Source organism: Cyprinodon tularosa, unplaced genomic scaffold (genome assembly GCF_016077235.1).
Source record: "Cyprinodon tularosa strain WSP-4 unplaced genomic scaffold, ASM1607723v1 ctg91, whole genome shotgun sequence".
Lineage (NCBI taxonomy): Eukaryota > Metazoa > Chordata > Actinopteri > Cyprinodontiformes > Cyprinodontidae > Cyprinodon > Cyprinodon tularosa.
In genome coordinates, this window is record NW_024039685.1 from 71,535 (window position 1) to 88,073 (window position 16,539).

At 37.7% G+C, this 16,539-nt stretch overlaps 1 protein-coding gene across 3 annotated transcripts in view; it reads left to right on the forward strand.

Annotated features, from left to right (window-relative positions):
• Positions 1-16,539, forward strand: part of adamtsl3 (ADAMTS-like 3) — a 145,304-nt gene that overhangs the window by 47,196 nt on the left and 81,569 nt on the right. For all 3 annotated transcript variants that reach the window (XM_038274391.1, XM_038274388.1, XM_038274389.1), the window contains exon 2: positions 6,272-6,388. In XM_038274391.1, coding sequence (XP_038130319.1) covers positions 6,272-6,388 — 117 coding nt within the window. The remainder of the gene's footprint in view (positions 1-6,271; positions 6,389-16,539) is intronic.

Genomic DNA, 16,539 nt, shown 5'->3' on the forward strand with positions numbered 1-16,539 from the left:
AGAAATGAAATAGCCTGCTGCAATAATAATCTGGCCTGGAAGGAAAAACCCCTGCACGATATGATGAAATTCTACTGATGGTTAAAGAGGTTCAGGTTGGACAGCACAGAAGTACTGATCAGGCCTTAAGCACCATAGCAATAGAAGGCCAGGTCTACCATACCAGGCAAGATCCCAGGTGCAGGCAATGCAAAGAAGCCCCAGAAGCAACCGAGCATCTCAGAGCAAAGTGTAAAACACTGACAGGAAAGGAATACATACTGTAGATTGTCATACCCAGGTGGCTGGTATACTGTACAGAAACATCTGTGTAGAATTAGTGTTGCGTTGATGCCATTTTTTGGCCCAGATACCAATACCCAATACCTGGCTGTGCAATATTGGCCAATGCCGATACCATCTGTTTGAAATTTATGTGTGTATATGAAGAACTGCATACTACTTGGATGTAAGATAATTGCCATCATGCCATCAAGCTGCTGCCTACCTTTGTGAAGCAGAAAAAAAAAAGACTTATACAAAGAGAAACCAGTAAAAATTTTTATTATCTACCTGGAATGGGTGGCAATTGTTGAATAAACGTTTGGCTCCCAAAATGGTATCAGTGCCTTATTTGTTGGTACTTGCCGATACCGATACCACCATTTTAGTGCAGAATCGGGGCCCTTCCCAATACTGGTATCGCTGCAACACTATGTAGAATAGAAACTGGAGAGCCCCTGGTCAAAATGGGAAACACTTCCCAAGGTGGTGGAGAATGATAGAGCTGAGGTTCTGTGGGACTTCCAGATATAAACAGACAAATTGGTTGTTGCCAGCCAACCAGACATTGTGATGATTAATAAGCAGCAGAGAACATCCATTGGTAATGGAGAAATACAGAGGACTCAGGGAAGAACTAGAAAGAGCCGAGATGGTGAAGGCAACTGTAGTGCCCGTGGTCACCCCACAGGTGAGAAATAGCTCCAACAGATAGCTGGATAAATATCACAGTCCTGAAATGCATCACACACATACATATATATATATTTATCTATATATATATATATATATATATATATATATATATATATATATATATATAAATATATATATATATATATATATATAAATATATATATATATATATAAATATATATATATATATATATATATATATATTTATATATGTATATATATATATTTATATAAGTAAGTTTGCTTACCTTATGTTTGTTTTTAAAGTAATCTAAAGTGCAGGTGTTTTACATCAGTTAATTCTACACGATGTGTAGAATTAACTTTGCTGGCAGTACGGTTCTTTATTGGACTCCTCATGGACTCAATACTAGTCCTTGCTGGATTTGCTTGGCTTTTCTTAAGTCTTGTTTAGTCCAACCAGACCTCTTCTTTTCCTAATGAATTTTTTTTTTTTTTTTTACAGATGTTCATAGCATTTCTTGACACGTGAGACCATTTTGAAAAGAGGTTATGATGGGTGCATGGTTTCCTTTGTAAGTAACCACTGCTAACATAGAATGACAATGAGTCTGAGCACATTTGTTCCTCATTTTCTCTTTTGGCAATCAATCTGATAACAAAGTTGATAAGGTGATTCCAGCTGGACTCTTTTACAGCTTCACTTGTGCTCTGAATATGCTGATGAGATTACCATTTAATTTTGTTGCAAAGGGCAACAGTACATATGCAGATGATCACTTTTAGTAATCTAAATTAATGTGACATGAAACCACAAATACTGACGTTGCAAAGTAATTTAGATTTAAATTTTTGTGTTTTGGCCAAATCCTTTGACTGCAGCTAGAGCTGAAGGTTTTGCATGTGCTCTGCTCACATTTGCATGAGCAAACAATATCTGTTCCATTGGGGAGTATTCAGGATGTTAGACTTTGGCATCAAACAGTCAACTTGTTTTTTTAAGGGATTATGATTTTTGTTCTCTTCAGATTTTAAGACTCATTTAAAATAATCAATTTAAGTTCCATTAATATCTATCTTTTGTATATTTCTCTAGGAATACAGATTTAATCTCAAGAAACAAGGAGGCGGATTAATTTCTGCAAGTCACTAAAAGGGTTATGAGAACTTTTCTTAGTTGGGTTATGCTAACTTCCCCCAAAACTCAATTAAGCCTTGAGCAAAGACATCTGGTCACCAAAGCTTGTGACATATTTCTTTTCAGCATCTTTGGCAAAGAAAACAAACTTTATACTAACATTACATTACATTATATTATAATATCTTTGGGGATTTATTCTATAATTCAGTAGTAGTTTGCACATTGATTAAAAAAAAGAAGTTTCTCTTATAGTTTTTTTTTTCCTTTGGCACAGTTTGGAGACCTTTGAGTCATGCTTGAAAAAAACATTTACTTAGCTTCCGTTGGTGGATTTCACAACATTCTCACAAGTATAAGGTGGATTTTCCCATTCTTCTCTGATTTGCAGACCCCACATTCACACTGTCTACTTGGACTGTAATTAGTTGTAAATAATCTGATATAAAATGTTTTCTTTTATTCATCAACAGCAATGCTTTGGATGAAAGGTTACATGTAGTCCAACAGCTGCCACATCTGGTCACCCCTAATCTGCAACACATCACAGTTTGTGTCAACTGAGGCTCCCTCCAGCTTGTGCTCACATGCATGCTGTCGGAGAGGCCTCAGTGTTCTAATTCACTGCAGTTATGAAGTGATGATTGTAAAGTTTAAGACTAGATTTAAAGACTTATTCCGAAGAGTGTTGTGATTTGTTCCCATGGATAGCTTGGGTCTCATTTTGCAGGACTTGCTTATCATCACTGTTTCTGTTCTGTAATGTTAAATCTACCATATGAAGAGCTGCTATGTTTTATGTTCCTTTAGTGCATGCTCTAAAGGCACACTATAGGCTTGCTTTAGCAGGTTGTTTATAACCATTGGAGAGACGCTCAGAGGCCCTGCACTGTCAGTTTTTGCATCATTGAGAATGCGGGGCCTGCTGTGCTGCAAATGGGCCCTATCCATCTATGCTATCCATCTATGCAAGATCTTTCCCACCAACCATCTCTGAAGATGAGGATTTCAGTGGGTTCTGATATCACATTTCTTGCTCTGCATATGGATTGAGAATCTATAAAGCAGGAGCAGGGAATACCACAGACCAAACACGCAAAGCTTTATTTTGCTTTTTAAAATTAAAAATATTTTTCTCCAAACATCGAAAAGAAATCATTTGAAGAAGAAAAATAAAAATTTTAGCGGTGTTGTTCACCCCTCCTGTAAATGAGCTAAAAACTTTTACAGTTCATCATTTTATCAACCTAACTTTCTCCAAAACTAATTAACTGACTTTTATTTATTTTTTTAAACTTTTAAGTCATCTATAAAATGAAAATAAATAGCTTGACTTAGTTCCTCTTGTTTTATTGTTTGTCCATTGCTCTGAGTGTAGATCTTGGCAGGTTGGGGAGAATAATTACTTTCTTGTGGTCATTTATAAGCATTACATACATCTGTTTTGCTTTAATACATTTTAGCCTTTTTTTCACATTTTCTTTTCCCATTTTTTGAGGGATCTGTGTTTTTTATTCATGTCAAACACATATCCATGGGATTTATGGATGAGTAATTAAAAGATCCTGATAATGCTGATCAATCATTAAAATAGTAATGAAACTTTGGCTTAATAGTGTCTATCAGAAGCATCCTTTTTGGCTGCAATTTGTTTCGTAAAATAAATAATTTCTAAATGTGAAACTTGTTCTCCACTTAATGGATGTACCCAAATAAAGTTATATAAAAACATATTTAGATTGGGATGTTTTCACTGCAATAAAATCTCTAATACATTTACACGTTTTATTAATATTGGGATGTAACAAAAAATGCATCTTGCTAATTTTTGACTTTTTTTTATTCAAACCTGATATATTGCATTGTTTCTTATAATTGACATACAAGTTTTCCTATTTAAATAAACATCGGTTGATAGTTGGATTAACGTGAAGCTCTATATCTCAGATTGTTCTTAATAATGCAGTTTTGCTGAATAAAGTTCTACAGCTTTATATTTTACAGAACTGGGTCTCTGCAATGTAGTTCTTTATTAAGAGGTGTTTGACCTTTTTTCATCTTCTGTTTAAGGAGGGGAAAACTTACTATTTAAAGACCTTTTCATTTTTGTATTTTTTATGTTTATTTCAGCTCTTCTGGTTGATCACAAGAAAATATATATGTCATTCAGCTAACTGAGGAAATCATAAAAGGATTTTGTAGGACATTGTACAAAGCTTTGCTTAAAATCAGTTTTAGTTGGAGCAGCAATTACAGTTACTAAATGCATTTTTCTTACATGGTTGTGTATAGCTATATGTACAGCTCCTTTTCATCTGCATAGCTATGGTGAAATTTTTCCTAAAACTTTAGTCAGTGGAATAATGTAGATATTGAATAGGTGGGGCCCTACGATTTCACCCTTGGAAAACGCCACATGTGATTTTTGTGTCCTTTATGTAGGGTTTAAACCAGTCCAGTGCTTTACCAGAAGATTAATCCAGTTTTCCAGGCACTCTAAAAAAAAGGAGTGATTAATAGCATTGAATGCTGCACTGGGGTCCAACAATATCAGCACAGTGTTTCTTCCACAACTTCTATTTATAAAGATGTCATGTCATCATAGATACACTATATTGCCAAAAGTATTTGCTCACCAATCCAAATTATTGGAATCAGGTGTTCCAATCACTTCCATGGCCACAGGTGTATAAATTCAAGCACCTAGGCATGCAGACTGTTTTTACAAACATTTGTGAAAGAATGGGTCGCTCTCAGGAGCTCAGTGAATTCCAGCGTGGAACTGTGATAGGATGCCACCTGTGCAACAAATCCAGTCGTGAAATTTCCTCGCTCCTAAATATTCCACAGTCAACTGTCAGCTGTATTATAAGAAAATGGAAGTGTTTGGGAACGACAGCAACTCAGCCACGAAGTGGTAGGCCACGTAAACTGACGGAGCGGGGTCAGCGGATGCTGACGCGCATAGTGCGAAGAGGTCGCCAACTTTCTGCAGAGTCAATCACTACAGACCTCCAAACTTCATGTGGCCTTCAGATTAGCTCAAGAACAGTGCGCAGAGAGCTTCATGGAATGGGTTTCCATGGTCGAGCAGCTGCATCCAAGCCATACATCACCAAGTGCAATGCAAAGCGTCGGATGCGGTGGTGTAAAGCACGCCGCCACTGGACTCTAGAGCAGTGGAGACGCGTTCTCTGGAGTGACGAATCGCGCTTCTCCATCTGGCAATCTGATGGACGGGTCTGGGTTTGGCGGTTGCCAGGAGAACGGTACTTGTCTGACTGCATTGTGCCAAGTGTAAAGTTTGGTGGAGGGGGGATTATGGTGTGAGGTTGTTTTTCAGGAGCTGGGCTTGGCCCCTTAGGTCCAGTGAAAGGAACTCTGAATGCTTCAGCATACCAAGACATTTTGGACAATTCCATGCTCCCAACTTTGTGGGAACAGTTTGGAGCTGGCCCCTTCCTCTTCCAACATGACTGTGCACCAGTGCACAAAGCAAGGTCCATAAAGACATGGATGACAGAGTCTGGTGTGGATGAACTTGACTGGCCTGCACAGAGTCCTGACCTCAACCCGATAGAACACCTTTGGGATGAATTAGAGCGGAGACTGAGAGCCAGGCCTTCTCGTCCAACATCAGTGTGCGACCTCACAAATGCGCTTCTGGAAGAATGGTCAAAAATTCCCATAAACACACTCCTAAACCTTGTGGACAGCCTTCCCAGAAGAGTTGAAGCTGTTCTAGCTGCAAAGGGTGGACCGACGTCATATTGAACCCTATGGATTAGGAACGGGATGTCACTTAAGCTCATATGTGAGTCAAGGCAGGTGAGCAAATACTTTTGGCAATATAGTGTATTGTCTGCCATTAGGTGTTGAATCTTTTTTCCCTGGGGTTAAAATTATTCTCTTTTTTTTCTCCAAAAGTTAACCTACAGCTTTTTTTTTTTTTAGGATCTGCTTTCATATGTATAACTACCATTAAACTCACAAGGAAGGGGCTGTTGCCAGAGTTGCATGCGTCATCGGATTCATTGTGTGGAAATCTGATAGACTTTTTTTTTATATATGTATGCTCATGTGTTTAAATTCAAAAGTTTGATTAACTTCAACATTTTATCCAGCATGTTATTGTTTCTATATATAAATAATTAAAATGCCAGTTTTTGTGAAAGGAACTATATTTCCATAACCCTACTTTTGTGACTATTTTAGGTTGCTGTGTGGGCCAATGATGGTGACGCTGTCTTCATCAGGGAATATACTCTTATCCGTAGAGATCACCTTTCAGAAGAGCCTCTCCCCGGTGGCGGCCACAAACCAGAGGATGCAGTAAGTTAAAAGCTAAAAGACACTAAAAATAACTATGTCTCTTACTGGAAAAGTTCACCAGACTCTGTAAGAGTTATTAATGATGTACTTCATGAACCTAAAAAAAAAAAAAAATCAAAATTTTGGATAAAACTAAATCAGCTGATTCATGTTTTCCTGTGTGGTTGTGTAATTCCAAACACCAGATGAGTAAAAACAACCCTCAAACTTAATTTATATAACACCACGACAATTAACAAAAGTAAGTGATGATTGTGAGGCCCTGGTAGAAAAAAATTGTTATCTGACTTGGTGCAAAGCAGCATCATGTGTCAAGTTAAATACTTTAATCCTATACTATTTGCTCTAATAAGACATAGATCCTTTTAATAATCCACAATGTTTTATTGAAGCATTTAGCTCAATTATATGTGCTAGATGCTGTATATACAGTATGTGATTCTTCCAGTTCAGTGTGAAAATTTCTGCCTGAATACCTTCCATGATTCTATGGTGAGATTCCAAAATTGAGAACCACAGGGTTCAAGAATAGTTTAGCGAATTACAGAAATTGATTTCACAATTTTTCAGCTTGGTAAAAACATGTTAAAAAATAATTAGGGGTATGCAAAAATGCTTTTACTTCCAGGGTTTATTCATTTACTCTTTCATGGTCCATCTTACCTATCTTGAATACTTTCCCATTTCCTTTGTTTTCATGTTCTGCTCTTGTTTATCTCTTACTAATAAAAAACATGCACACACTCATATACATCCTCTCTTATTCTTGTTTTATTACTTTTTTATACAATTTAAAGTGTGTGACTTTGGTTTCAATCACTTCAACTTTCAAATTCCTGCTCCTGCACCAAAATAGGCCAGAGAAGTAAACTATTTATATTTTGTTGTTCCCTCATCCCCCTGTCTTCTTTCTTTCTGCTTGTTTCCTTATTTCCATCCTTCCATCATTATTTTTATCTAAATTATTAAATATAGTCATTTTTACTTTAGCTTTTTATCTTTAGCTTGCCTATTATCTTTGCATATTTAACAGTTGTTGTGATGTATTTTTAGCAACCAATCCTATATATATTTGAATCCTGCTCTGACTGCATTCAGCAGTCAGAGTATCTGTCTACATGTGAATAGGGGGGGGGGGTGTAACATCTTTCCATAAATGCTCAATTTTCTGTGTTCTGTTGGGTATTTTAAAGGTTGAAATCCCTAGAATGAGTCAGGGGGTATTATGGGTTGTTGTAGTTAAGTGGTTGTTAATTACAGCTATTAGAGTCACTTTGTAGTAATGACTAGAGGTCCAGCATAAGGACAGGTCTATGCTTGGCCTGCCTCTACAGGTTTCGTGGACTAGTGGCTACGTCATCTTGCAAAGTGATTTGTTTTGACACATTTTCTTTCTTATCTTTTCATCTGATTCTGGATGATTTGTTCATCACCTTTTCTTCTCAGCCAACAAACCCAGTTTCACTGTCTTTACATGCCTAATTGCACATTAGGCAGAGACTGTCAGGGTGTTTTTATATTGTCTTTCTTTTTTGTTGTTAAGCATCTGGGTGAACAAGAGCTACAGCGTTTCTGCTGTGGGAAGGGTGTCAGGGTTGGGATTAATTCTGGTTTTGGGGGGGGGGGGGTGGCTGAGAAAAGGCAGCACTTAGTGGCCATGGCAGCAGCAACACAAGGGGCTAACTAAGTGCTTTGGCTACAAACTGAATTGGCAGCTGTGTTTTGTAACAACAGGTGGAAAGGACATTGACCTTGCACAATTACACACACAATTTGTCATCTTTATAATACATTGTATGTTACCTGTATGTTACCTGTTGCAAAACTGAGATTATTTTGTCTACTCTTTTGTTATCTAAAATGATTTCCTGGTTTTAAATTTAATAACAGAACACATGTATTCTACTTCTGAGGCATTAATACATCTCATCAGGAATATAAGCAATGATGTTTTAGATTTGAAAATACAAAAGTTTGCTAAGGTTGTATGAATGTATGCATTTTTAAGGCCATAGACATGGGAACAAAGCAATAAAATGTTGTGAATTCTGTATGATCAGTATGACTTGGTTTACCTGCACATGCTTTCATGCTAAAAAAACCCCCCAAAAATAGTACACACTATTCAAGGTCTGTCTACAGTACTGTTCATAAATTTACAGGTCCATGAATTTATTTAGAATGGACTTTCATGTTTGTGCAGTGGGATAAACAACAAAAGGCTTCACTGAATAAAACAAGAAAATTAGAAAACTCAGAGTTTTCTGATCCACTGAAAGGCAGGAAAAGCCAAGTTTAGTCATAAAGCACCAGTCTTATACAAGGAAACTTAAAAGCCCCCTCTGGGGAGTACAAAAGGACAGTGATTAACAAATTCCAATGCAAAAAAAAAAAAAAAAAAATCCCACTACATAACAAACAATAACAATGATAATTTAATGAAATATTCTAAGGTGGCGTTAGAAGTGATTATTAAAAGCAGCCGTAAAATAGAACTTTGAGATACTCCACATTTAACTAGAGATGTTAGAGAAACTCTTTACATTAAAGAAGGTACTCTTTCCACATTGCTATATGGGAGCAGTGTTTTATTAAGGAGGTGGGTTTGTTTGGATAAATAGAGCAGGGTGTCATCTGCGTAACAGTGAAAATTAAATGTTGAATTTGCAGAAAATATTGCCATAAAATGAGTGTGGTAGAAGAGATATAAATTTCATACCAGTCAAAAGGGATGTGAGAGATGCCAAGAGAGGATAATCTAGTGAGGAGAATGGAGGGTGAAATCTATCAAAGCATGCTCTAAGATCGAGGAGGATGAGGATGGAGAGGAGTCCAGAATCAGCAGCTATGAGAAAATCCTTTGTGATTTTTATTTGGGCAGTTTGATCACTATGGGAGGGGGGAAAACCAGACTGGAAAGGCTAATTTATATGGGTTGACTTGGATGTACGGATTTCTTTGTGTTTTTTCCCCATCATCCAGGAGTTCATCTTGAAGCACCTCACTTAGCATTGTTAGCCAATGTCAGGGTTGACAACTTTCAATTAAGCCACAATATTATTTGTCACATTAAATGATGTGGTACCCAATATCGGGGGTCAGCTTGGGGAATAACTGATCCCCTGGAATTGTAAAAGTTGGTGCCTTTAATCAGCTGCCATTAACCAGCTGCTATTCTTAGATCCCATTATAGTTGTGTGGTGATTTAGCATTTTTTAAAAGAGAATTCCTTAACACTACTGGAGCTACTCGATCTACATTCTCCTGTATGCTTTCTACTTCTTAGTGTTGTCCCTTATAGAAAAAAGTGCCTTGCATATAGATGGAAAACATACAAAAATATAATCAGAGACACAATCAATTTAAAACCAAAGTCGAGAGATAAGAGTAAACACAAGGTAAAACCTCTAATTCCCTATATAAACTCTTAAAACACCTTGATACTAGTAACCGGCCCATTCCTTCTGGGATAAGGTTTTTGGTAAGAAGTAGGAGGTAAAATGGAAACACAAGTGATGTCTTTTTAGGCTCTAACTAAGTTATATGTTGTATTGTAAATGCCTGTTTCAGATTATGGTTTATATTCAAACCTTGATTTTGCAACGACAGGACAATGCTTGTTTTATTTAGAAACAACGCCTTCAGTTTATGACGAAACTGTAAAGAAATATGTTTAATTTGGAGAATTTTCCTTCTGGGTTTGTTTACTTTGGTTTTCAAGCTTGTGTTTGATGCATTAAGCAAAGCATGGAAGCTCTTGCTTTGAAAAAGTGCTGAGATGTGGTGTTAAGCCATGTGGCTTTGGATTGGGCGAGCATTCTTTCACTTCTGTGTTTGTTCCAGCAGCATATGTGTTCAGTAAATCATTGGCCCATTCTATGGCACTTTGAATATCTCTCTGTTCTTGATGTGGTTACACAGCAGTGCACTGTGGCTCCTCCAGTGGTGCTGCTGAAGTAAAGCAGACAGGGACAACACCTCACCCCTACACCCACAATACCAATATGAATGTGTGCAAACCATTAAGCTGGTGGCGTATCTTTTACTGGCTACCAGTTCTGCACACTTGCAGGAGACCTGCCTTGCATGAAATACCAAAGTTGTTTCTTTTTTTGCATGCAAACATCTGCAGATATTGTGTAGTGTTATCCATAAGTCCATGTGTTGGTGATTTCAGGGCTTTTAGATTTCAACAGTGTTGGGATTAACACGGTAAGTAATGCGTTACAGCAACTGTGTTACTTTTTCAGTAACTAGCGCTGTAAGTAATTACTTATTAAAAGTCAGTAATGTGTTGGTCATTACTGCCTTTTAAACAGATTAATTATTTATTACATGTACGGTATAAATAAGGACTACAGTTGTCCTGTTGTAAGAGCATGTGGGGCAGGCAACAGCTATGCGCAACTTCAGCATAAGCACAGAGGAGAGACGATGGTGCAGAGGCACTGATTCAATGAGTGTTATTACAAAAGAAGAACTCACTAAAGGCTAAATGTTTCTGATATTTGCACACTATACGCAGTAACAAAGACTTTATCATTGTTGGTTAGAAGCTGGAAAGTAAAGAAGCTCTGCGCATTATTTCAACTTTGACCGACAGCTGCTGCCTTTGATCAACTTAATCATATTCTTAACTTACTCAGGGCTGTAATGATTTTACTTGCATGGTTTATGTTTTTAAAAGCAAAACTCCTGGGATCATATGGTCCTGCTAGGATAGTGGCATCTGATGTAGGAGTTTGCCCTAAAATCGAATGATCGCAAGTCAAGCCCCGGCTCCGACTTTCTGTGTTGTTGTGTCCTTGTCAGTGTGCGCCAGAGCAGCTGTGGCTACAATGTAGCTTGCCACCATGTGTGTGCATGATTGTGTGAGTGACTGAATGTAGTGTAAGCGCTTTGGTCAAGTCTCCAGACTTGAAAAAGCGCTATATAAGTACAGGCCATTTACCATACTGTATGTTTTATTTTTGTTAAGTTGCTTGAAAAACATTAAATTTCAGCTTCATTCCTATTTTATAGCCAACTCAAGGCTGCCAATGTGCAAATACACCCCAAATTTCATATTTTTCTTTCATTATAAATAAGAAACATAATCACATCTAGTCACAGACTCTGCATCACACTGATCACACCAAACCAAAATGCTGCATAATTGCACCGCATATATATTTCTCTTGAAATGCTCTGAACTCCCATATCAATGTGTTTTTGCACCATGTTTTTTTTTACTCCCACACTGTTTACATTTGATCACTGCTGCACTTTATAAAATCGAAATGTTAATTTCACTGCTAAGTTGCTGCTCATTAACTGTCTGAAAGCTTTACAAAACGAAATTTCCTTTTGTATAATACAGTGTGTACAAAATGACAATAAAAGTTGTTTAAGTCTAAGTCTTAATCATCATATTGCAGCTCACTATTTAAACCACACACACCTAAATAGTGCACATTCGTTTTCATTAATTTCAGATGTCTGGACCTTTTACTATTAATTGATTAATTAATAACAAACACTTTATATTCCATTATTGAACCTCTAATTGTATTTAAAATTTCAATCACAGGAAAGTTTTCTAAATTCTTTGACACTAGATTATAAAATGTAACTGCATAGTTAGTTTGACTAGTAAAGAGTTATTTTAACTGAGCAGTAACTCGGTTGCTTTTGTTTGTAGAATTAACTAGCAACTATAAGTAGTTACTTTTCTTAAGTAATTTGCCCAACACTGGAATTCAACAGTCACTAATGCCACCAAATCCAGGTCTTTGATCTAAGGTAAAAATGTTCACCCTTCGTCTCTTCTATTCTTAGGCAGTATGTGCTCTTCATCGACGCGCCAAGGCATGCAAAAAATTTCCTTGAAGAGTGATTGATTTCTGATTGCTTACATTTCTAGTCCCTCATTTTAGATGTTCCTCTCCACTTCAGCATGCACTCAGTCACAAGCACAAATAGACAGAGATGGTCCAATGCCAGAAAGCCTTCGCTCTGTGTTTTGGCACAGCACCAACTAATTGGTTTTTAGCAGATTGTTATTGTCAGGAATTTTTTGTTATTTTCTGGCTCAATATGCGTGGTTTGGCATGTCATGGAGAGCACAGAAGGCATTTGTTATGAGTGTGGTTTCAATCTTGTTGAATGAGGGCTTTGTAAGCAAAATTAGATTTTACCACTCTTTGCAAAACAAAATTATTGTACCAAATTTATAACATTTCAGTCTGTCCATTTAATATTAGAGATATGAAACATGCTTTTACTCTTCTTTTTTGCAGCTTAAGAAGTATTTCAACATTTCCAACGAAGTGCCATGTGTAAAGTTATTTTCTTTAGTGTCAAGCATAATAAAATCTACAGGGAAGTGGTTACTGACTGACAACTGAAGCAATTGTCAAATATTTTTGTGTAAATCACCAGAGGGCTCCCTGCTCAGACAGCCAGGAGCTAGTCATTTTTCAAGCGTTAATCTGCGACATTGCATTAATTACTTGCTGCTGACAGATCTCTACCACCCATACAGAGTGCAGTTGGGGCCAAATGGTTGACACGCTTCAACAAAAAATGTGTTTTCTATTCAACGTAGGCTCAGATCATACTGTTTTTTGGACATATACAGTGCTGAAGAAGAACAAACATATGCATGTTTACTGTATCTCTTGCCTTACCATGACTGAACACCTGTAACCAGTTTGAAGCAGTATCAAATTTTGTATAATGTTAAGCTGTCCTCACTTAACATTTTTATCAAGATTTAAAGCCTACAGAAAAGCTTTCAACAAACCCATCAGCAAATTAACACCTGCAAAGAGGTTTGTCAGTGTGGGCCAGTATACGAAACCACAAGGAAGACTGCTGTTGGGACAGATGTTTAGAAGATAGTTGCACTTTTTTTTTATACATTTCACATTTTTTATACATTTTTATACATTGTTTATGAATTGCATAGTGTTAAATACTTTATATATTTATACATTGTGATTCCATTGCAAATACTTTAAAGATGGGGAAAGAGTTATTTAATAAAATGAATTATTTTTTTTCATATGTTTATATAGTTTTTTCAAAGGGGTCATAGAATGATTATATAGGGTGCTGGGCCTTAAGGTCTCTGAATAGGGTGTGTAACATTGTTTGGGCTGAAAATGGCATATTTGCTGTTGTGTGAGCCTTAATGCAAGCCTGGTTAAAAGCCTCAGAATGAAACGGTTTTCTTCCTTTTATGGTATGATCATGAATATTTAGATGAGCCGTGCACTGATTGGTTGGTTTACAACGAGCAAAGCTGCTGAGCAAAGATGCATCATAGCAACAAGCACTCACTCACTGAAGCATCAAATTGTTGATATGGTAGGGTGACCAGACGTCCTCTTTTTCCCGGACATGTCCTACTTTTCATTTCAGAATCGTCCGGCACTTTTTCTTCGGCTGTAGCCGTGAGCAGCCTTGAGCTCCGGGGCTGGTCCGGTGCAGGGAGCCAGAGAGGGAAGGAGCGACTGAACCCAACCTAGTCACGGTAGCCTAGACAATGGCGGCCCTGTGCTTCACCCTGACTGACTTACTGTGCCAAGCATGCCTGTAGTAAGCGGGAAGGAAAAGTCCCATTTTAACAGGAAGAAACCTCTGGCAGAACCAGGAACAGTAGTATCAGTAAATAGCTCATTATGGACGCATGTCAGCTGAACCGTATCGGGCCCCCGTTGGGTTTAAAAGCTTGATCAAGTTACTTATACATCATCTTCTCGTGGTTGAAATCGTGACGTTTTAACACCTACCATTGTGAGAGTCTGTAGATGTCAAGATGACAAGTTGGCATCTCATTCTCGTCTCCTCTTCACCCCCATTGACCACATTGAGGGGAATGCGTTTTATGTCTTTATCTCAATATTTTTCCTGAGGAAAATAAAATCAGGAAAATTATTTTTCTTTTTTTTTATTTCACCCCATGCTCAGCCCCTACTCACAGATATTGTCTGCTCCTATGGGGCCCTAGGAGAACATATAATCCGTTTACAAACATTGAAAAATGACCCCCTACACTCTTCCGAACTAAAAAGTGAAGAATGTTGCAACACAAAATGGTATTCTAAGACCAAATCTTTAAACGTGGCTGAGGTAAGCCATTGAACTGAAACAAGCAGAATTTAAGGATCTCTTGAGATCATGTTCAGCTCAGACTCTCTCCTGTAAACACTCCCTTACTTACACTTGAATTTGCCACAGCCCATAAAACACAGCAGACTGAAGGCATCCAAACTCTTTCAACATGGTGCAAGTTCAACCTGATGCAGACAATTTAAGAGTTGTTTAGATTTGTGCTCACTGATCAGCTGATAAGATTGCATCAATTGAATACCTGTGTTTTGAATTATTTCTCTCACAACTGTTGAAGGAGCTGTTGCTTACCCAACAAACATGAGTGAATGATGAAATATTAACTCAAGATGCCCCCCCCCCAAAAAAAACAAAATAAAAAAACAAAAAAGAAAACCCAAGCAATCCCTATTTATCAAGCTTAGACATAAATCAAAATGATAATGTCTGCTGCTTTCAGTTGATGACTTTTGGTTATTTGCCATCTTGAGATGCCAGATGTTTATGGAAGGAAATAAGTCATTTTTAGGGATTAACAGTTTATCAACTGTAATTTAACACAAATGTAATTCACATAGAGATATATGAAGTTTCTGTGATCTATAGAGTAATTTTGGCATCTGGATAGCCCACGGGATATGCTCCAAAAATCGGACACATTTTTGGATTTGGATTACATCAACAACACAAACAAAAACTGACATGTGTCACTGCCAGGGAGTCACTGCCGTTCGCTGCCAGCTAATCACTTTCAGTATAATCACAAGAAGCTTACCAGGTTGAGCAACAAGCAAAGGAGGGAGCTATACCCTGTTTTTCAATAAGATAATGCATATGTACAAAAAAGAAAGTATGGAGCTAAAGAGAATGGTATGTAGCTTGATTATTATATTTTGGAGGCAGAGAAACAACTATTATACCATAAGCCGTGATATTACCTTTGAACAAGTGGGCCACCCCTCTCCAAAACACATTCCCAACACATTCTAAGAACAAGTAATGATGTCCCCCACTATGCTTTGGACTCCCAGACCCCCATTCTTTTCTAATTCCCATTTTGAAGCACTGCATCAGAAAAGCTTTATGGAAATGGCAAAATCCGAAGAAAAAAAACTCCCTCATATCAAAAAGTCTTTATGGCAGCTTGAGGTGTTTTTTTGGTTAATGCACAAAATACTTTTTGCAGAAACATCCAACCGTCCATCTTTCTTCATCCCCTTATTCCGTCAGGGTCGCAGTGGGGCTGGTGCCTATCTCCAGCACTCTATGGGTAAGGGGCAGGGTACTACCTGGACATGTCGCCAGTCTGTTGCAGGGCAACACAAAGATATACAGACATACAACCATGCACACACAATCTCACACCTAAGGAAAATTTAGAGAAGCCAATTAACCTAACAGTCATGCTTTTGGACAGTTGGAGGAAGCTGGAGTACCCGGATAGAACCCACGGGAGTTCTATCAGTTCAGGGAGAACATGCAAATTCCAAGGAAATGTGAAATTGCTGTGTTTCCGTTTGGTTTGAAGCGAATTAACAAGCGCCGCAAAGGGTAATGCTGTACTACGTCATTTTCCAGTTTACATCATCACACAGGGCTGTAGTAAACCGGAAGTAGAGGCTGCAAACTAGCGCTGAATAAAGTTTTAATTAATGTGTTAAAATTGGGCAAGTTGTTCTTACGTTAACATATCAGTAAGTAATGGCAATGTTGCTTCCATCCATGTCTACGCTCTTAACAGGAACATCTGGGGACGCTCTGACAGCAGAAACAGCTGATCAGTCATGTGAGTAAAAGTTCACTACATCAGAGCTGGTTAGAAAAAGTGTTTCCATCTCCTCTTTGGTGCATTAAGCTTTTTTTTTTTGCAAAAGCCTAAGCCCCCCTCAAGCAAGCTTCAAAATGTTTTTTTTTGCAAATTCTAGGAAGTGTATTCGAATTTTGTCGCCTCCATCAAGCTTTTCTGATGAGATACTTTGGAATGAGTATTAGAAAAAGCTGATGGAAATGCACCTAATTATACGCTTGCAGTGCCAATAATCAAACATGTTCTCCCT